Source organism: Parasteatoda tepidariorum, chromosome 1 (genome assembly GCF_982258835.1).
Source record: "Parasteatoda tepidariorum strain Cologne lab strain chromosome 1, Ptep-v5.0, whole genome shotgun sequence".
Taxonomy (NCBI): domain Eukaryota; kingdom Metazoa; phylum Arthropoda; class Arachnida; order Araneae; family Theridiidae; genus Parasteatoda; species Parasteatoda tepidariorum.
This window is the reverse complement of record NC_141755.1, coordinates 84,705,987-84,729,500: the sequence shown is the minus strand read 5'-3', so window position 1 is coordinate 84,729,500 and position 23,514 is coordinate 84,705,987. Positions and strand designations below refer to the sequence as shown.

At 29.9% G+C, this 23,514-nt stretch overlaps 1 protein-coding gene across 1 annotated transcript in view; it reads left to right on the top strand.

Moving 5' to 3' along the window:
* Window positions 1-5,339: 5,339 nt before the first annotated feature.
* The window catches only part of LOC107438260 (tyrosine-protein kinase Src42A), a 51,022-nt gene continuing 32,847 nt past the window's right edge, over window positions 5,340-23,514 (top strand). Inside the window, exon 1 of the mRNA XM_016050495.5 lies at window positions 5,340-6,097. Coding sequence (XP_015905981.1) covers window positions 5,670-6,097 — 428 coding nt within the window. The 5' untranslated portion in view covers window positions 5,340-5,669. The remainder of the gene's footprint in view (window positions 6,098-23,514) is intronic.

Here is a 23,514-nt window from a genome sequence, read left to right as displayed (position 1 = left end):
ACCAGTAGTAATTTTGACTTCTTTCATTCATTATAGCTTCATACTTAAAAATTTTTTTTATTTAAGTATGAAATTATTTATTAAGTAAAAATTCATACCCAATGCAGCTACAAGAAGTTGATTACAGTATCTTTGTACAATAAATAAATTAGTAACGATATTTTTTATTTTTATAATGCTTAAAATATTTCATTATAAAAATCTACTGGAATATGTTTTGAGTTATCAATTTGAAATATGAAAACAGTGTGTAAATATCAATTTGCGATATCTACCAACTTAAAATTCTACACTTTTAAATTCTATTAATTTTTATTGCAATTTTTCTGTCCTATTTTCCTTATCAATATTAAGTACATTTTTTAAACGTTTGATCTTCAGGTAATGAAACAATTTGGGAAATTCCATACGAAATGCTATCAGATCCATTAAGATGGAACAATTCCTCAGCAATAACTCTACTTGGAACAATCTCTGAGCTATTAACACCTAGAACACAAAATACTTATAAAAAAAAAGCATAATATAGTCAGAAAATAAAGGTTATACTTTTTATGGTACATTTCAAAAAAATTATTTTTCTCTTGTAAAATAATGGATGTGAAATTTTTTAAAGTAACCCAAATAGGATGACAAGGAAGAAAATAAGCTTTTCGAAATCTTATGAATCATCATTGAGGAAGCGTGTAGAAGATTCGCATCATAATTTATATTTGTACTTATTAAATTTAGGATATTAATAAAAACTAAGAAGATAAAATACTTAATTATGGTCATGGATTACATTTTTCTATCATCCTTTGTATTTGAAGCATTTTGCAATCTGATCCTCTCTAAATCCGCTGTTTTTCCAAATTATTTGACGGTCTAAAAAAGTATTTTGGAATCCATTCGATGCAAATATGTCAAAAAATTTCACGCGACGTATAAAATTAATTAGTAAGTAAAAATAAAATAGATATTTCGTTTCATGCTAACTTTATTTCAACAATGGTTAAAAAATATAATATTAAAAGCAGCGGGAACAATTTTTCAAAGAGACATTTATTTTTATTTATTTATTTTAGAAACTAGTTAATTTTAGATTAAACAATAAGTCATGCATTTTATAGAAAATTGTATTACCCTAAATTTCCGGTGCATGTATTTTACCTCTACGAGAATGAAAATAATAAATTGAAAAAACCCTAAAATACTAATTAAGCGTCCCGAAAATTTATATAATTGGATGGGAAAGGGTAAGAAAAAAAATTTTTGACTATTTAAGTCTTAATAGATAAATTATAATTGATATTAAATATATAAATAATTTCACTAAGGCACCTATTTCTTTTATATTCCTTAATAATGTTTTATTTTTATACGAATACAAAAAGTTTCCAATTGTTGAGCCTAAGAAAATAATTGATATGAAAATTTATAACATCGTTTTTAAGTATGCTAAACTAAAAGGCATACACTCGCCGTTACTTACTTAATGATTTTTATAATCTTAATTTTTTCTTAATAAGAATGCTCTGAATTGACATATGTTTGTACAAATCATGTTAAAAATTTGAAATTTTTAGAGCCCAAAAAATAACAGAAATTTTGCCAGCATCGACAATAGTTAATGCGAGTATAAGTAATAAGACATGTTGATGTAAGAGTAAGTTAAGGCATTCAGGGCATGTTGAGAAGCCATAGCAAGCCTCAATTTTGATGTTTTGTTTTATAAAAAAAATAGACTACACAAAGTTTCTCACTAATTAGTTTCAGTAAAAGCTTAAGATTCTTAAGAAAAGCTTGACGTCATTACCAATCCAAGTGTTGTATACACAAAAATGCCACTTTTAAATACTCTATTTCCTGTAAGAGTAAATATAACAAATAATACTTTATTTTAACTTAATTCAGTTTTGATTGAAAAATAGCGTGAATTATCATGAAATACAATAGAAAAACTGGGTATTTACATAAATTTGTCTAGGCTTGTATTTAGCGAAATAATCTCTTTGCCCAGAACAATCAGAATGTAAAAAAGCTAAATACAGTTTTTTTTCATTCGTAACTTATTTCCGTACAGTTTTGAGAAAGTAAGACATTTTATAACATGCATTTATTATTTAACCTTGTAATTATTAGATATGGAATGTCCTTAAAAGCTAAAAGAATAAAATTACATAATCTGCCACTTAATATTGTTATGCATTTGACTCAATCCGGTCTTATAAGGTCGAAATGAAATTTTTTAAAGTTATTTGATAATGAAATAAAATAGTTTTAAGCACCACCATTTGCTGAAATGTAAGAAAATCTTGCGCCATATTTCACATTAATTCATAGTAAAAAAAGGGATATATCGTATAAAATGGAACTTATTAGTTAAAAATTCTAAGAACATTCATCATAGTCTATCACGTTTTATCAAGAAATTAATCCTTGAAAAATCAGAATTTAAATTTTGAATTCGATAATGCTGTAAGTTATTTCAAATTGTAAAAGAAAAAAAAAATCAAAATTGAACTTTTGATTTTAACAAAGGTGTCTTTAAAAATTATGTCACTGTATTAATGGAAAATAAAGGTAATTAAAAGAAAATTTGTCTTTCGTAAATAGCAAATAACTATAATTATAACCTAAATAAATACAACAATTAACAATAATGCTTAAATTTTGTTGCATTGTTAAATTTTTACTTTGCTAAATTACATATAAATTATATAACTTTTTAATTCATAAAAATAATTTTTTTATGGATTTAAAGAAAGAATTTTTTTTTAAAAAAATCAAAAGTTTTGGGTTATGGCACGTACTTTCTTAGGTTAAAGATATAAAAATCGAGAATAAATAAAATAATATCGACGAATAAAGTAATATCTAATCGGATACAATAAGTATTTCGGACATTCACCAAAAGCGACTATGTGATTGTTGACATTCTCTTGATTTCAGTCATTCACGTTAACAATTATGCTGTAAAATATTTGTCAGAAAGAAAAAGTAGTTATGTATATATATAGAGCATACTAAATAAATAAGAAGAAAATTAAGAAAAACAATAAGTTTTATTTATTGAGCTTAAGCTGCAAGTAAATAGAACTCATAAAATAAATTCAAAATGTAGAGAAAACAAGGGGAAAATTACAGAACAATGATGAAAAAAGAGAAGAAAAAAAAATAATAAAATAACAAAAACCGGAGAGAAAAAAAAATTATTACAGTTAAAACATTTTCACCCTGCACGAACGAATCTAATTGCCAAAGTTGCATAGTTTTTGTGTGGTTCCCCCGAACTTTCAAATGTAGTTAAAAAATACCAATAATACTTAGATTTTGTTTTGTTTCACTAAAAAATTTTATTTGAATTATTATGTATTTTTTAAAAAAAAAAATCCTTAAATGATATTTACAGTAACACTTACATGAATGTGATAATCGTGAAATGATTTAAATTAAAAACCGTCTAAAATTTTTAAATTGTTCATAAAAAGTTATCTTTTAGGGTGTTAAAAAAGGACTTGGAAAAATTATATGCTTACTACGCCTATGCTTAAACGAAAAAAAAAAAAAATTATTTCAGTCACAGATAGCATGTATGAAGACCAGTTTATATGCCATAGTAAATGGGGATGTAAAGTGATTATTGCTAGATTTATTAGTTAGTTTAGATTGCTAGATTTATTAGTTTGATTATTTGGATTGGTATAATTTATTAGTTTGATAAATTGGATTATTGCTATTTTTCTAATTAATTTTAAATCCATTTATATGCTCAACAGTGATTCCTTAGATTTTGATAAAATTCTGACTGAAACATTTATTAGCGTCACCAAACATGAAGTTTTTAATCAAATTGCGACTTCAAGTGCCACAAGCATTCTTAAAATATATGAACAGAGTGTTCCGTTTTCTCATTCTTAATATAAATTGTTTATATACATGTATATTAATAATTTAATCTAAATATTATACTCAATTATAGATCGCAAACTGATATGCGAGGAGTAACAAAAAGATAGTTGGAAACTATCGAATTCCTAGTTAAGAAGAAAAGATGAAAAAACGGCAAAACCAATTTGATTGCCTCATGATTCTTAGATATAGTTTTACCGATCTCCTTTCAATTTCTTTCTGTTCCACCCGAAAATCTTTATAATGTATCGTTATTTACCCCAAAACTGGGATATGCTGGTTTTCACAGATATTGTTTTTTTCTCGCTTGAATTTTATTGACTATAATTTATTTTCCTTCTTTAGACGAAGTTAAAAAGCTGAAGCGTCAAGACAACGAATTTTCGAAGAACCATTCTTTCTCAGAAGAGGCTAACATTAACTTTAGATATAATTTTTAAAGCTATAGATTAAGAATAATGTGCTCCCTCCTTTTGCTTAAATTTAAATATCTAAATTCAAAAACCAATTCATGTATATGCGACTAATCTGTTTTTTTTATTTTGACAGAAATGCAATTGCATGTCAATAATGCTTCTCCTAAGAAGGTTTAAGGCATTTTCAGCGTGGGCAGAAAATCTCTGATTTCAAGCTTATTGTGCTCTTGAAATAATATTCAAGTATAGTAAAATCCCGTAGTGGACTGATCGTTAAGGCACGGTTCCCAGCAGATCACCGAAGTCAAGCATCACTGACTGCGGTCAGTGTGCCGGTGGGTGACCACTTAGATCAGTCTGCGTAGGGACCGAGGGTGTGCGGTATTGGTCCTCGTTAAACTGTGCTACCGTAAAGTGCTCGACTTCGCGCGCAGATCGTTGGGCTACCAAAGCGGGGGTGCCATCCCCTCCGCAGAGGATCAAAATTGTGATGGCATGTCTTCGGATCATCCTCCGGGATGTTTCCCAGACCGTCGCCAATAGCCCATTGTGCAGCTCTAGGGCGACGTAAATTAACAATAACAATAATAATAACTTTCTATTTTCATTTCATTTCTGTAGTGATTTACTAATTCCAACACTAGATGGCAGCTCTGCATTAAAATACACTCCACTAAAGGCTCTGTCAATAGTTTAGAATTGTAAAATTAAATTATCAAATTAATTATTAATAAGTAATTAACTAAGTTAATACATATTTCTAAATCGAGTTGAAAGTTTATTAACCTTAAAAAAATATAATTTATTATTCATTTTTTATATTTTAGTATATTGTTATATTCTAAATCAGACCTAGTACAACTAAACACTCACGAAAAAAAAGATGGTAGTAAATTTTTTTTAAACGCCAATAATAAGATAAACCACAAAAATAAGGCAAACCTGAAAACCGGTTTTTCGTTGCCATCGGGAAGATAGGACCTTCACTTCCTCTTGCGGGTTCCTCCTATCTACGGCACTATGTTCGATAGAGAGCGCTCGTTTCCGTTCCTTTGATCTTTCATGACGTCAAGTTCTAACGGAAATGATGAAGTTTTCATCATTATCAGATGATCAATCCTGTTATCCTTTAGTTGGGTGGTTGATTGTTGTTGGTGTCGCAAGTAGTGAATGGGTTGTGGTCATTGAATGTGGTTGACAGTTGAAGAGCGACATGATTTCATGTCCCTCACCAATAAACTATGGATTTTATTTTATCTTGATATATTCTTTTTTAAATTAATTTGAAAAATGGATCGAAGCTAAATCTTAAAAAAAGAATCTTTATCCATAATCTCGATAAGAAAAAATTCATAAAAAATGGGCAACTGTTTCAGTCGCACGGCTAGCAAAAATGTCAAGAAAGAAGTAAGTGGACAGCCTCCTGTTGAGAGAAATATTCTGGACAACTGTCCATCTTCCTTGACATCTTTGGGTGTGCAAACTCATGAACCCTCAGTGACCAATTTGAGATATGCCTCAGATCCCACTTGTAGAAACGGACCCAGTTTACCACCAGTACCATCAGACTCTGATAGTTCATCGGGCGCAGGTGCCAAAATCTTTGTTGCCCTTTATGATTATGATGCTAGAACAGATGAGGATTTGAGCTTTAAAAAAGGTGAACATTTGGAAATTTTAAATGATACTCAAGGTGATTGGTGGTTCGCTCGTTCAAAATCTACCAAACAAGAAGGATATATTCCATCTAATTATGTGGCGAAACTTAAATCAATTGAAGCTGAACCGTAAGTATATTATTTACTAAATTTAAAAAAAAAAACTTTTTACGTTTTATCTATGTTTAGTACCTTTGAAACAATACAGTCAAACCTCGATATCTCGAACTTGAAGGGAGAGAAGAAAAAATTCGAACTATCGAAAATCGCATGTTATCGATGGTAGAATAAAGAAAAATGCTCTTTACCTTATTTACTATTCCATGTTTATTCTAAAAACACTTTTTACACTTTCATTTTAAAAATGATTCAAACTTTGTCTGTAACACTTTCTAAGTGGATTATAGCTTTAAATGTCTCCTCTGACATATTAGACTGCCTCTCAATAAATCTCCTTACAGTGTCCACTGCAGAAAGTGCTTGTTTGTTAGTAACATTGACTGATAAATCTATAATTTCCTCATCCTCTTCTTCTGATAGTTCACAAGAAGCTTTCGTTTGAGCGATGATATCATTGTCATCCCACTGACTGCATCATCTGCGTTTACAAAGTCATGAAATTCCATGTCATCAAGCTTCATGAGTTCGGTCAATCTGTCCCAATCATTTTCGGTGTAGTTTTCAGCAGAATTAACGATATTGATTGTTTGACTACTTTTGTGATCTTTAATGAATCCAAACGAATCCAGACTTCTTGAAGCAATTCATTATCATAGAGGAAGACACATCATTCCATGCCTTGTCAGCCATTCTTAAAATTTTTCATTTTTTTGCAATATTTTCTTAATTTTAGAAAAAAAAATGTACACTATTTATAGAAAAAAATTAAAGTTATCAAGAGATTAGAAAAAAAAAATTTGTGAAATCAAGTTTTTTTAAAATTGAGTATATAGGAAATTTGAAGGGAATTTTTTTTCTCTTCGAGATATTGAAAAATTCGTGAAATCGAGGTTTGAGTTGGCGAGGTTCGACTGTATTTTAATAGTCAATGTTTATCCGTTTCCTTCACTGTGTAGTATATAATGTAGTTTATCTAAAATATGTCTAAACCCTTTTAAAATGTAACTTTTTTACTACACACAGCACTACACCTAACTGTGATTTCCTGTAAAGGAATAGTAGTTGAGTAATTATTTAGTTTATGTAGGCTTTTCTTTCTATGCTTCTTCACTAAAAATGATGTTTGTTTGAATTAATTGGGTAGCATTTGTGTTGAAGTACATTAAATATGTTCTTTGATATCACTACTTTATTTAAACCATGAACTGTTTAGTCCGCTGCTGGACATTCTAAAAGCCATATAAAATTATATAAACCTTAGCCCCACATCAGAGGGGGCCTCAAATCGAATTATGTTTTGTTAGCTTCTTCATTAATCTATCGTATGAACACAAAAAATCTATATTTCCTAAATCCTTGACTTTCTAATGCAGAACTCAGCTAAATTTTCACAACAAATGTATGTTGGACAAATTTGGCCAGGTAAAAGCCTGTATTTTTACCTATCACAAAATACTATATGTTTGCAAAAATGCATGCTTCCGATTGGCTTAGTTGAGCCTTCCGAGTTGCAAAAATTTAGCTGAATTCTGTCCTAATGTCAGCAAGGATATGAATTTTTCGCAGGTAGATGACTGACAAAGTTAACAATCAGAAAACTGCATTCGCCATGATGGGCATAGAATTGTCAGAAAGTCAATAAAGTGAACATTGGAGGGGGACTTTATAGCTATTTTAGGTTCTAGTCAATTTTCTTGTTATATATTAAAAGAGAAAATTTAAATACCTCCATAAAGTTCAGTTCTTCATTACTGAAGTAGTGAAGCAGAGGGGGCCCCCAAAGAAGTTTTTGCCCCGCCCCTGTCGGGCCCTGTGAATGAGTTAAAAAACTTTACATGTAGTTGCTGACTATTTTACGTTATTGAACCATAACCATTTTTGCACTTTTACAACCATATAAAGCAGAGTTGGCAAGGTTTAGGACAGAATGGATTAATCCACGGTTTAAACCGTCCTGTCCAAAACCATTTTACTCAAATTATGTCACGATTTTATCTGAACACTATATAAGAGGTAAAATAAACATAGAACTAATAACATATTAATAAATAAATCTACTACAGAATATTTGTTTTTAAAAGTATAATGTTAATAATATTGTTTGACTCTTCAATTTAAACATTAAACAAAGGAAGATTAATCAGTAATCAAGTTCAATTGGTCCTCTCATTCAATAGTACATAACTGAAGTTGGACTTTGCCATACAGGTTAAGCTATTAGGGACTAAGTGCTTGGTTAGTCATAAACAGGTTTATTTACCTATAGTACTATTCAAGAATACTGTTATTTCATTCATGTTCAATTCTTATAGCATAGTGGTGATACATCACGAGTGTCAGTAACTGAAACCGATATTATGCCCTTCAAAACTGTTAATACATTTTTCAGTTATTTTGTATTTTCAATTTAAACTAATATATTTATATTTCAAAACAATTTTTTTTAAAAATAGATGTCTTTTTTATCATCCTGTGATAGAAAATTATAAAATTTTTTTAAAAAAATATTGTGAAAAATAAAAGGTTAATTTTTAAACAAATTTAGTATTTTTTTTAAAAAAAAAATCATTATTTTTTAATATTGCATTATTTATCCTTATGCAAAAATATTATTTATCAGTATTAAAAGCATATTCATATTTAAAGGATTAGGTATTCACTTTTGTTGTTCAATGAATTATGGAGGTTCAAAAATTATAAACCTTTTCCTATTATATTATATTATTTTCTTTTGATAAGTTAAAGTAAATTGTATAAAAAATATCAAATATTTATTGATACATGTAATTATTATGTGTACAATGGTTACACCTATAGAATTTTTACCTTTTACCAAAGTTCAAGGTTTTGGACAGTTTTACCCAGTTTAGGACAGTTTTACCCAGTTTAAGACAGTAAAACCCACGTGTCCTGTCCAAAACCAGTTAAGGACGTCCAAAACCCCAACCCTGCTTTTAATAATTAAAAGTTTTTTTAAAAAGTAAAAGTATTTAATTTTTTGAAAATATTACTGATAAATTCCAGGTTTATTGATAAAAAAAAAATAGTACTTATGTTCATAGAAAAATTTAGTTATTTGCCATAAACCTGTCTTAAATACCCCTATTTTAGAAACAGAATTTTAACCTGTAATCACGAAAAAAATACCTAAATAATAGTAAACATAAGAAAATTCCCACTTAATTGAAATTATCACTACCACTTTTTGTGTAAAAGCTTTTAGCACTTTTTATATTATTGAAAATTTAAAAAAAAAAAAAAAAAAACGGCGTTAAGGGGTTTATTTTACCATAACGGCGGGAATGAGGATAATATTCTAACACAATTTCCAAAATTTATGAATTGCACAAATAAATACAATATGAAATATTTTTTATTACATTTATTACTTGTTAAATAAGTAGTCATAAGTAAATAAGTCATTGTTTATCTTTGCCTTTTTCTTACTATGCAAAAGAGTCTTGTTTATGATAACAATACAACAGATTCAAAAGAGCAATATTGGGTATGTCGAATGATAACAATATGCACAGCTAATCACAATCATTTCTAATTTGCATGAGACAAAACTTAAGAAACAGATAACAGCATTTTATCGTAAGATAAGAAAGACCAATAAAGCAAGATAATAATTTATATCAGATGGTCACTAGATAAATAAGATACGAAAAAATTTCTCGAAATAAATAATACAAATTTAGAAATGGAAATCGATCAAAAATTTTCATAAATTAACGAAAAAAAAAGTTAAGTGAACTGATGAGATAGCATGTAAAAGTTATTAGTAAAATATTAAGCACACTTAAATTATAGTTAAAAGGTTTAGGCAACTTAATAATGAAAACTAAAAAAAAAACCGTCTTTAGTGCTTTAATGTATAAAATGTGTGCTTTCCATCTTTCTTTACTACAATGGCTAGTATGCCAACGCGAACAGACCACTTCACTGCCTCATATCGTCCCCTACTGCCTTCGGCGACATTTCTCTGAGTCCATGGCATTACTATTTTAAGTCCAAATAAGAAAAAAGGACAGAAAATTATTACGAAATTTCCGCTTCGTGGAGTACTAAAATAATACAAATAGACTAAAGAAAAATCAAATGGATAAAAACCATCTATGGACTCGCAGCTATATATATATGCATAAAAATTTAACATAAGTTTTAAAATACGTTTTTGCACTGCAGAACTGAATGTAACATGAAGTTTAATGTTAAAAAAATGGCGACTCTTATAATTTAAGCTTTTTATTATATTAGAAATTTAACTCTTTTTTTGTATAGATTGCGATACTAATTAATTTCTTCATAATCCAATTATGTTAAGTTGCAATCAAATATGTCAGGTTTGTAAAGTTTTAACAACATTTTGTTTCAAAATATTGATAATTTTCAGATTTTGCTGTATCGAATTTAAAAAAATAAATAAAAATAAGAGCTTTGATAAATAATTATAAAACACAAAACCCTACTAAAATTGAAGTAATTCTAAATTTTCCAAAAAAAATTATATTTCTAGTAAAAAATGTCTATGGTTTATAGTATTATAAAATGCTACAAAATGTTATAAATCCAATGTTATAAAATACTAGAAAATTTCTGTACTTATAATTTTTCTGCCCAAATTCATTCAGTTTCATCCAAAATTTAGATTGTTTTTTATATATATATATATATTTAAATGAGTTTTTGACAGTCAAAATTCCTAACATTTTTTACATAAAAATGCGTTTTTGATGTCAAAACGCTCACCCTGGCAGATTGGGGAGATTATCTCGGATTGATCTTCCTAATTGACCCTTTGTTTACATATTTTAATATTTTAGAGAGCCTTAAGACAACAAAACAAGTGTTTTAATCGTCTTTTTAAACAATAACGACAGAATTGTAATATCTCACTGAATACATACATGATCTTACTGATAGAAAAGTTAACAATTTCTTACAAATCCCATAGAGATTTTGGTGGTATAAAGCGCTGCTAGAGTGCAGAATGTGTCGAATCACGCCAACGAGGTTCGGGAGAAATTCAGGCCGCCCTGGGGATAATTTAGATCTATTATAAAATTAGAAAAAAATCCAATTGGAGTCGAAAATTATCTCTGCTGAAAAAAGTATCCTACAAAAATCTTCAGTTACTTTAAATCTAACCAGGGTTGGGGTTGTGGACGTCCTTAACTAGTTTTGGACAGGACACGTGGGTTTTACTGTCTTAAACTGGGTAAAACTGTCCTAAACTGGGTAAAACTGTCCAAAACCTTGAACTTTGGTAAAAGGTAAAAATTCTATAGGTGTAACCATTACATGTATCAATAAATATTTGATATTTTTTATACAATTTATTTTAACTTATCAAAAGAAAATAATATAATATACTAATAGGAAAAGGTTTATAATTTTTGTACCTCCATAATTCATTGAACAACAAAAGTGAATACCTAATCCTTTAAATATAAATATGCTTTTAATACTGATAAATAATATTTTTACATAAGGATAAATAATGCAATATTAAAAAATTATAATTTTTTTAAAAATACTAAATTTGTTTAAAAATTAACCTTTTATTTTTCACAATATTTTTTTTTAAAAAATTTTATAATTTCTGCATCACAGGATGATAAAAAAGACATCTATTTTTTAAAAAAATTGTTTTGAAATATAAATATATTAGTTTAAATTGAAAATACAAAATAACTGAAAAATGTATTAACAGTTTTGAAGGGCATAACATCAGTTTCAGTTACTGACACTGGTGATGTATCACCACTATGCTAAAAGAATTGAACATTAATGAAATAACAGTATTCTTGAATAGTACTATAGGTAAATAAACCTGTTTATGACTAACCCAGCACTTAGTCCCTAATAGCTTAACCTGTATGGTAAGGTCCAACTTCAGTTATGTACTATTGAATGAGAGGACCAATTGAACTTGATTACTGATTAATCTTCCTATGTTTAATGTTTAAATTGAAGAGTCAAACAATATTAATAAAACATTATACTTTTAAAAACAAATATTCTGTAGTAGATTTAATTATCAATATGTTATTAGTTCTATGTTTATTTTACCTCTTAAATATTGTTCAGATAAAATTGTGACATAATTTGAGTAAAAGGGTTTTGGACAGGACGGTTTAAACCAGGGTTTAAACCGTGGATTAATCCATTCTGTCCTAAACCTTGCCAACCCTGATTAAAAGTGATTCAAAAATGAAAAAACTGAAACTTTTTTTTACAAAAAATTTCCCTTCCTATTAAAACTTGATGCATTCAAAAAAATAAAAAAATTGGATAAAAGGATCGGGTTTTTTCTATTGCATAACTTAGTAAAGAAAAAAAATCTTTAAAATAAATTCAAACTTAAATGATGACTCAAATGTGCGATACAAAATTTTCGACATTTTTTTATTTTTCAAACAAAAATTTCTCTTTATTGTGTACAGAAACTTCTGCGGGCCGCACGTCAACAGTCGGCGGGCCGTGGGCAGCAGGTTGTGCATCCCTATTCTAAAATATAATGGTGTAGGGGCACGTTTTGTTTTCCCAGGTAAACACTGAGTAAAATAATTAGGTTTCCAGTTCTTATGTTTTTTGATTAAATAGTTGGCAATTTCCCTTTTGATTAAATAATTGGCAATCTCGAAAAGAATGAATGTTGGCACCAACATTCATTCTTTTCGAGAATGGATTTTCCAAGTGGTAGTAAAACAATTACCGAAAAACAGTTTTACTCAAAAAGATATTTATATTTTAACCAGGTTGAAATTCGCTATCGTGAGACTAATATGCTTTTTATATACTTGCTGTAATTATTTATATGTAGTGGTGATCAAACTTATACATTAATTATTAATATATTTCAAAAAGTTCAGTGAAATAACATGAATTTTGCTAGAACTTTAAATATGAAAGAAAAATCTTCCGGGAAAACCGGAAGAGTTGGCAGGTATGCAAGCAGCTTTAATGTGTTAAGATATGGACACAAGCTCTTTTCTTTCTGCATGATGCATTACATAAATTACATTTTCATGCAATTAGTATTTTTCACTCTACAGCTGATACATTTTCTCATTTAAACAAAAAGTAAGAAAAAAAAATCTATCATGTTACACTCATTCCCTTTAACTTTTTTAAAGCTTAACTTTCTCTTACCTTTTTAAAAGCATTTAAGTGTTTTCAATACAAATATATTGTTGAAATTTAGTGCTCTTTTATGGGTTAATGGAATCTCCTATTCCGTTTCTGGCGCTTGTGTTCCTGTTTCAACTTAATTGATTATTTATTAATTAGTATTCGATAATTTTTGCAATTCGTTGTGTTCTTTCTCGAAATATGCATCTCTGCGGGTCACTGCATCTGGCGTCTGAGAAATGTCTGTTTGCGGAAGGGAAAAATTCCCATTCATCATAGAATGCTGAAAGGCCTCTCTCTTCACAGCTCACTTTCGAAATTTGTTACGAATGGTTGATTTAGTGGGTTTCATTTTAGAATGTGCACATTTAGTTCTCAGAATAATCCAATTATACATCCTTTGCATTGAGATAGATCCTCCTCAAACTATTAAGGGCAGACGTTGTGGAATAGATGAACAAATCCTCAAAATTGGTCTGCTGAATGCCGTTTAATTTTGAAAGGAACTGTTTACGTGTATATCAATTAGAGCGATTAATGCATGCGTAGAGTTAGTTAAAAATCGAATATTTTATCAGTGACAATTTTAATTCCCTGTCCTCCTAAAGTTAAGGTTCAGCCTGTTCCCAGGATGGACGTAGAAACAAGACATTTGAAGGAAATATGTGCAATACAGTTCTTTTTTGATTTCCACATAGAAAATTAGATAAATTCAAACAAACTGTGATTTACAACAAATGATATCCGCCATCCTGTTCTCCAGACCTGAATTCGATAGAGAATGTTTAGGGCTACCTCGGCAGTTCTCCACAAATGTTACTTGAGCTGGAGAATGCGTTACTCCATGTTTGGTCTTTTACTTAACAACAGACGTGTATAATATGCGTGAACACGCGAATGCTGTGCGCGAAAGTTTTTCACCATGTCAACAGTGTTGACTCAACACCATCGTTTGTCGCACTTTTTTTATGTTTACGTCATTGCCTTTCAGGGAGAAAATTTTCAATATAGTGAAGAAAAAAAAACCTTTTTCAAAGAAAGTTCGTTTTTTTTCCCCTCTGCATTCCCGAAAAAAAAAGGTTCCCCTAAGCTTTTTTCTACCTATGCAAACGGGATTTAAAGTTACATTCACCTGATTAAAAGTCACACGAATCGCGATTTGTGTTTACATGATTTAACCCTTTGACGTTTGTGAAACATCGGTGCAGCAAATGTCAAAATTTGCTCCCTCAGTACCCCGAAGGTTTTGCAAAAGTCCAGGAAAAATACAAGAAATGCATAAAATCAAATCAGAAAAGAAATTTCAAACAAAATCTTGAAAATATAATACAAATATATAGTACAAATATATAGTTCAAATATAATACAAATTTTGTTTGAAATTTCTTTTCTGATTTGATTTTATGTATTTTATCTAATCTTTAAAATATAATACAAATATATAGTACAAATATAATACAAATTGTGTTTGAAATTTCTTTTCTGATTTGATTTTATGTATTTCTTGTATTTTTCCTGGACTTTTGCAAAACCTTCGGGGTACTGAGGGAGCAAATTTTGATATTTGTCTGGCTCTCTCAATAGAAAAGGTTTCGTTCTATGGCTTCCGGAGCTGGTACCCCTCCCCCCAAAAAAAATAAATAAATAAAACAAGCTGTATGGAAAAGCAGCTTGCCGAAGTCCTGTACAATAAGAAGTGGGAAAATCCTTACCTTAATCTTAAATGATTTTAGAATTCAACGATTTATCAAGTAGTGGACAATCTTTTTCTATTTACGGGTCCTGTTATGCCTAAGGCAAGTTGTACTAGACCCCATTTAAATATTCGAAATGTATTTGAATTCTCGGTGTTTTCAGCAGCGTCTTTAGTGATTACACGAGTTGTATTCAAATCTGTAGTTACAGCTTTTGCTAAAAACAGCATTAATTAGATAGTTAAAAACATCACAGTATTAAAAAAGAACTAATTTTTTTTAGAGGTGGAAAAAAACTGAGATCATTTACTTAACCGTAATACGCAAAAAGATGTTAATTTTTTTGGCGAGCTTTAAGAATATCAATACGTTCTAATTTAGGTTTGAGTTTCGAAAAAAAGGCAGATGATATATTCACCATGTTCGCGGGATCACGTACGAGGTTCGGGTTGGTGACCTTTAACTGAAGTTCTACAATGTTTTAAGTTTATAAATAAGGCGTTTTTTTCTCGCCATATTTAATTTTTCTTATTACAACTCGTTTGTGACTTCACTTAAATTCTTACATTCTGAGGAATAGCCCTGACACAATTGACCAAAGGTACAGAATATTTAAAATTTTTTTCTGAAATGATTATTTTCAAGGATTTATTTATTTTTTAAAATTGATTTGATTTTGATATGGTAACATTTCTACTTGTCAGGGCAGACCGTCCACAAACAACAAAAATTGATATGAAATAAAATGTTTATTTAAAGAACAATTTTTTAACTATCTGATTACCTGTCGATAGATTTGATCTATCTCAATTAGATACACTGTTGTAATTTACACATTTTGTAAAACATTATTTTCCGATGACAAAAACAAAACTAGCACACAAATTGGGTGATATGTTGTTTTCTTTAACGAACAATTCAGTTCAGGCCGTAGAGGAAAAAATTAATGCTATAAAACAGGGGTTTCCAACTTACATGAGGCCGGGGGCCGCAATTAACAACACCAGTGAAATGGCGGGCCGCAACTTTATCAAAATTTCATATAGGACTCTATTATGTTCGAAGGAACATTAAATATTACTGTCAGACTTTTATCAAGTTGTACAAAACAAAAGTATTGAATTACAAATTAAATTAAGAAGTAGTTTTTTAAGCGACACAAAGGATTAATTTTACCTTTGAATAAATAATTTCTTGGATGCAAAACCCTGAGAAAAAATTTTTTTTTGCACCGTTGGTATGTTAAATTTCACAGAAACGAAGAAATTAGGTTTTTTTTTGTTAACGAATGAAAAGTATTTTAAGCCCATATAGATTTTTACGAAAATTGTCCGCAAAAAATGACAATTAATATATTTCAGTTCACAGGCCACAAAAAAAAAAAAAAAAAAAAGAAGCGTTTCGCGGACCGGATGCGGCCTATTACTTGATGCCAGTTGGTAACCACTGCTATTAAACAAATTCAAATGGAAGAAGATATTTTAAAAAATATTTAAATATAAGGATTAATTTAAAGTGTACGCAAATTTTTTAAAAATGTTATATATTTTATTGCATTAAAATAATTGCACAAATTTTGAGATATTTCCTTTTATTATGTAGTTTCTTTTCTTTTTTTTTTTAAGTAAGTTGTTCAAAAAGTATCATTTTTATATAATTGTCGTATCACAATACAATTAGTGTAATAAGTGGCATTTGAAAATTTTTAAAGCTCATAAAAGGATAATGTAAAAAGTTTAAAATATATGAAAATAAGGAAAAATGGAAAATGCGAAAGGTTACTTTCCTCCAACTCCAAACTAATTTTTTTAATACATGAACATTCTAAGCGGGAACTAAGAAATTTATTTCTTCTGCCTAAATTGAAGAATTTAAGGCGTAATGTCCGGGAAATATATAAATTCCATCTTCTTGGAAGAGAGATTTGTTGATAACACTACAGTCACAAGAAGTAAGGATTTGTCGTGTAAAAATTTTGATTTTTGCTTGAACTCCTACATTTGTTTCGAATATTATAAAGATGTAATAAAAATAACACTGGGGAACTATTATTTTTTCTTCTGTTCCGCGAGATTTTTTAACGGATCTTAGATATTTCCGCGTCGCTGATTTCAAATCTGTATTCGGTTTCTCTCTACTAGCCATAGTTTTTATGCAATTTAATAATATATTCCTTTGAAGGGTTTTTTAAAATTCACTTGAGCGAATACTATGTGTCAGTGTCCTGTAGCGTAGTTACCACTGCAACTACTATTAAATTCCAATTCATTAGTATCAGGGGTCTGTCCAGGCCGAATTTATTACCGTTTAGCGGTACCTTCACAAATTCAACTTTAGGAAAAACGGTAGTTTCACAAATTCAATTTTAGGAAAAACGGTAGTTTCACAAAATACTTTTTCTTAAAATTTCACTTTTGTATCCCTTTAGAGACGATAAATCCATATTTTTGCGTTGATTTTTTTATATAATTTTTAATTTTTCACAAATTACGTCTAAATTTTCACAAAATAGGTACCTGTCAGAAAAGCCTAGACAGACCCCTGAGTATGTAAGACACGTTAACTGAATTCGATCTTGTGGCACCTTTTTAATAGATAACGGTTGACATAGTCCGCAGCCTACACCCACAGTCCCCACTTCTCTGCTTCGTAGGGAGTGATAATAAGTAGGCACCGACCACAGTGTTGACTTAAAATATTGTCAGTGGTAGACGGATCATGGGTTAGAGTCCCCTTGCCGTCAGGCTAATCGTGGGAGGTTCTCGTGGTCTTCCTCTCCATGTAACGCAAATGCGGGTTAGTTCCACCAAAAAGTGCTCCACGAAGGCAAAATTCTCCCCATACTTGATCCAGGAGTTCCTTTGTCTTCTGGATTGCGTTCAAAATTATAAGGCTATGGAATTGAACATTACTAATCGTAAACCCATAAAATTTTGTAGGCTGTTCAACGACGGGTTATAAAATATAAAATAAAAAAAGCAGACAAGTGTATATGCATGCATATAAATCTATACACTCTTTATAAATTTGAACGTTCCAACGAAAAATAAACTTACTAAAAATATCATTTTGAAAAAAATAGTCTAGCTTTCGAAACAAAACTAATTCTAGATTTGAAATCCTCACAACCGAATTAGGTGAGATCAAATACTTGTATAAATGCAACAGAAAATTTGTTCCCTGGGGCAATTAAAATAATTATCCCTCTCATCCCCCCCCAAAAAAAAACTAAAGTTTTAGTTCAACTAATCCACTAGTTATAAATGTGCTTCTCTTATTACGTAAGTTTTGAGTTGAAAAAGCAGCGAAGTTGACTGAAAAAAATAATCCTCAATAAAAAAAAGAAGAAGAAAAAAACGAAAGGTATCCCTCACTAAAAATAATTTTGAAATCTAACCCATCATCATCCAAAAAAAAGAAAAGAATTTTCTCTCTCAAGCCTCACATTGTAAACGCATGTGTTATTTATTATTTTATTGAGATTGTAAAGTTGTGCATTGATGTTAATAAATTTGATTATTAAATTGGAAAATAACCCTAATCAAAAAAAAGAATTATACCTCTGCACCAGTATTTAAAAATAGTCCTTAAACAGTCAAAAATATTTTTTTAATCTAATTTACAGTTTTAAACTACAAAATTGTAAAAAAAAAGAAAAAAAAATTGTAGTATCCTATCTAAAAGTGGCTATAGTTGGTTTTATTTTATGCTCTTTTACATGTCTTATTTTATTTCTCATTCTCTTTGTATAATAACGCATATGAATTTATACTAATAATTCAAATCATACAGATCTTTCTCCTAAAAATTAATGATAAACTCTGTTTCATGATGTTTTGATAAAATATTTATGATTATACCGATTACATTAGTATTTTGCTATTAAAGTTGTATTGCATTTTATATTATTAGATTAGTAATGAGTTGAGATTACCTCATGTTTTTATTCGCATTAAATTTCAGTTAATTCATAATTTAATAGAGTTAATAAAAGTAGAAGTTATACGTTAAATAAGGACGTGAAAAGGCTCTCTAGACAGAAATCTCGCTTGTGTGGGTAATTAATTAATCGAGAGGAAATCGATAATCAGATTTATTTTTCGAACTGCAGTCTAAAATCGAATCGGCCGGTGCAAAGTGAGCAAGACTTAACCCTCGTTTAAATAGGAATGTTGACCCAATTTTAAAGTTACTCATTGTTCTGTACGGCCTCGCTATCGCTATCTTGCTCCGGAAAGGACAAAACGAAACGGGTTTCCTTTTTCATGTAAACACTTTATATTATCATTTCTTTTCCTCATAAACATTTCTTTTACTTGATAGTTTTGTAATTTCGCATTTTAATTCTGAGTCATTTTTTGTTCTAATTTATATTTTATTTTATTTATTTTTAGAAAATTAATAAACTTTACTATATTATGGCGTAGCGCCATTTAGTCGTTGGGACATATAATAACTTCTTTCATTTTTTTGAAAATCTTACAAATATTACTGGAAAGACTGAAGGAGCCAGTTTTGCTGTCCTTGGCGAGATTGTTTCAGATCAGACAGCTAAAATCTTAAAATATAATCATAATTTAATGAAAGCTTATAGGCTTGATCATCGATATTCTATGGTATTTTATTCGAATTCGTTAACGAAAATATATAATTAACCGGAATGCTGGCTTTTCAGTTATACGTTTATATTAGTTTCATAGATAATTGAATTTCCTTTTCTCTATAAATAATAATTGTAGATATGTTAAGACTTTTTTTATTTTATTGAAACTAAGGTACCTTATATGTACCAAATGTTACCGTATACCCAAAACTACTTGGGATTATGGGATACCTACCAAAATACTCTGGTCCACTCTGGACTTCTGGAAAATTATTTTGCATTTTGTTAATGTATTTAATGCTTAAAAATATTTTTTGAGTGCTTAAAAAGTACTTAAAAGGTGTTTATTTTTTGTTGAAAGATTTGGCTACGCACCCTGAAAAAACGAGCGGGCCCAAATTGACCACATCCGTCTTTCTAAGGTTAAATATGATGTAAATAAAATAGCACTGAATTATCAGTTAGTGACGTTATGAATAGCTTGACTTGGGCCGGGATAGCCTGGTTGGTAGGGCACTGGGCCCATGTCCTAGAGTTCGTAGGTTCGATCCCCGTCGGCCGAGGACTCGGTGACTGATGCACGTTAAAAGTCCTTCGTGTTCCCATAACAAGTCAATACCGGTGGGGGTACTGATTCAGGAGTTTCCTTGTCTTCTAGATTGGTTCAAAATTGCAAGGCTACGGAGTTGAACATAAGTAGTCGTAAACCCGAAATTGGGTCGGCTGTTCAACGACGGATATAAAATAGAATAGCTTGACTTCACTCATCATTATATACCACTTATCTTGTCTGCTTACTGTACTATAATACTAGGCCTAATTCGCGAACCAGCCCGTCTCTATTCATTTTGATTATATTTTAAAATATACAGTGTGAACAAGTTTTATTAAATAGTAACCAGAAAAAACATAATAACTTATATACGTAATGAAGTTTAATAACATGAAATTTGTCCGAAAAACAAAGATAATCTGCACCAGAGGTTGCCAAAGTGGTCTATATAGACCCCCAGGGGTCTATTTAACATAAGCGGGGGTCGATCTGAGCCAGGGGGTCGATTCGAACAGGAAGGGTCGATTGGTCGAAGGATTATCAGTATTTTTCAGACATGTGACAATTAGAAATAAAAGAAGAAGACTTGGAAATATATACAGGTAATCTTCAAAAATTGAGCGACGATTTTAAGCAGCGTTTAGTTGATTTGGAAAAGATTGACATCCCTGATTGGATTATTGCGCCATTTTCTGCTGAAATTGAAAACGTGGTCATCCACCTGCAAAATGAGCTTTCTGAATTATTATGGGGATATGAAGCAAAGACGCTTTTTAAAAATTCAACAATAAGCAAATTTTGGACAAATATAAATATAATGCAAAAATATGTAAGACTTTACGAAATAGCTCAGCCATTTATGATAGCATTTCCAAGTTCCTATATGGTTGAAGCCGGTTTCAGTCACGTAAATTCTATCTTAACTAAGAACAGAAATAAATTAAATGTGAAGTTTCGAGGGGATTTAAGATTAAAATTGAACAATTTTGAACCCAATATAACGAACCTTGCAAAGAAAAAAAAAAAAAAAAAAAAAACACCAGGCACACCCATGTCATTGATTAAGAAGCAATAAATCCGTTGCTACTTTACTTATTATTTGATCTTACTTATGATTACTTATTATTTCATAAATATTAAGGTATTTATATTTAAACATTAATATATTTTTCATAAAACTATTGTTACACTATGTACTATTACTTTAATAAATGTTCAAAATCGTAAAATAAATGTACAAACACAGTATCTAATAGAGTTTTATTTTAATTAACAGAAAATTACTTTCATGGGGGTCGATGGAAATTTCGAAAAATTATGTAGGGGTCGATGATCAAAAAAGTTTGGCAACCCCTGATCTACACGCTCTTGAGTCATCAATATCTCAGATCTGAAGCAAAAGCATTAGCTTATTTCTAAACTACAGTTTGTTAAATCATGATGAGCCAGATCGTGACTAAATGAATCGTAATATTTCTCTAAATGCCTTAGGGAGCCCGAGTAGAAAAGAAACAAAATGCTTAAAATAATTCTAAATTCGTTAAAATTGAACGGTTTATTTATTTATTTATTTATTTTTTCTTTAAATTTCTGCAGCTTGGAGAAGTGATATGGTTTTCTTACGGCGTAAATTTCACCTTTGCTAGAATGCTAAACTAGATTTTAATTCTTGGGACACAGCATGATCTTTATAGGTAAAAAAGTTTGGAGACCTTGCTTTTGCCACTAACTTAAAAACTTAATTAAATATATATATATATATCGTTAGTGTAACACGATTTTTTGACTTTTTAATTCAAAAATAGATTCGACGATACATTGTTTCACATTATATTGGTCCACTTTTGAATTCGCTTCTTTTCTCACCTTGTTTATTCACTAGTTCAAGAGTACAATTTTTCTTTTTTTTTCATTTAAAAAAAAGTAAGTAAAAAAATAAAACAGGTCAATAAATGTTTTTGATTCTTCGAGACATCAAGACTTTTTCAGCATACTTCGTTATATGCAGGGATGGGTTTTTTTCCCGCTGTTTTTCAATTTAATAAGAAATATTCCGCCTTCGCGAATTACCGAAAAAAACTTCGTTATCAATCACACTTTGTGATTCATATTCACTTGATTTAAAATTACACATTGTGATCTGTATTCACGCGATTTAAAATTACACATCACAATTCGTATTCACGCGATTTAAGAAACGCACATCGCGATCTATAGTATTCACATGATTTAAAAACTGTTCATTCCGATTCACATTCCTGTGATTTAAAAATCTCACATCGGGATTCATATTCATACTACATAAAAATCACACTTTGAAAATCGTATTCATGTGATTTAAAATAATAGCACATCGCCATCCATATTCATGTAATTTAAACATTATACATCGATTGTTTCTTACATTCATTATTTTCTTCCTCAAATATCAGTTTTTTTTTTTTTTTTTTTTTAGAAATTTAAAATGTGTTTTGCACAAAATATTTTAGAATTTCTATTTTCAGCATTTTTGGTTTTTCACTTAACTCATTCCTGTTAAGGTTTAATCGTGAAATTAATTTACTCATGCAACAAAGAACAATCGCACCCCCTCTGGTAAACAGGCATACGTCAACAACTCATGCAACATCCTGTGCTATTCGCAAAATTTTGCGATAATACCTAACCGCAATTATATCTTTCTGGTAATAATTACTTTAAAATAAAAGCAAACAGATGCAAGTGTGTTTATAGACATTCAAAGGAAATACAAATTGGTGTTGAAATGGAAAAATTATAATATGACGGGAAGTTCACGTGTGTTGTGCTTAAGAAAGCTGTTCCGTTCAAGTTAGAGAGAAAAAAAAGAGAAAAAAAACCCCGATTTATTTGCGAAACAGACGGCGACTATAATTGTCCTTCAGTGGAGGCCACAAAACAAAAGAATTTAATTGACAGCTTAGTTATCAATAATCTGAACATAATTATAATTTTCTTCATTTGTTTTTTATAATTCCGGATTGGATTTCTTGTCTTACGAATGTTTGCTAAAACATATAGGAAGGCTAGGATTTTCAACTGTGGAATTACGGACAAGAAAACGGGTGAAATTTAACTTTCCGGTTCTTTTTACTGTGGCCCTAAACCATATAAAAATGTAGAAACTTAAAGCGGTAAAATCTGAAGCCAATTTGAAAACACTCTTCACTGTTAAAATTCTAAAGTATGAGTCCATGTTACTGAAACAAACAATAACTCGAATTCTGCCCACTCGTAAAACAAAACATCCACTAATAAAATTAATTGCAATTGTAAAATTAAGAATAAAAGCTACTTACTTTGAAACCTGCGCTAGTTGAACCGCACAATTTGATAGTTAACTCAGACAATTGGTCAGCTTATTACGGAGAATTCGCCCGTTTTTTACTTATAGACGAACTCATCCTCAGCCAGAGCGCGG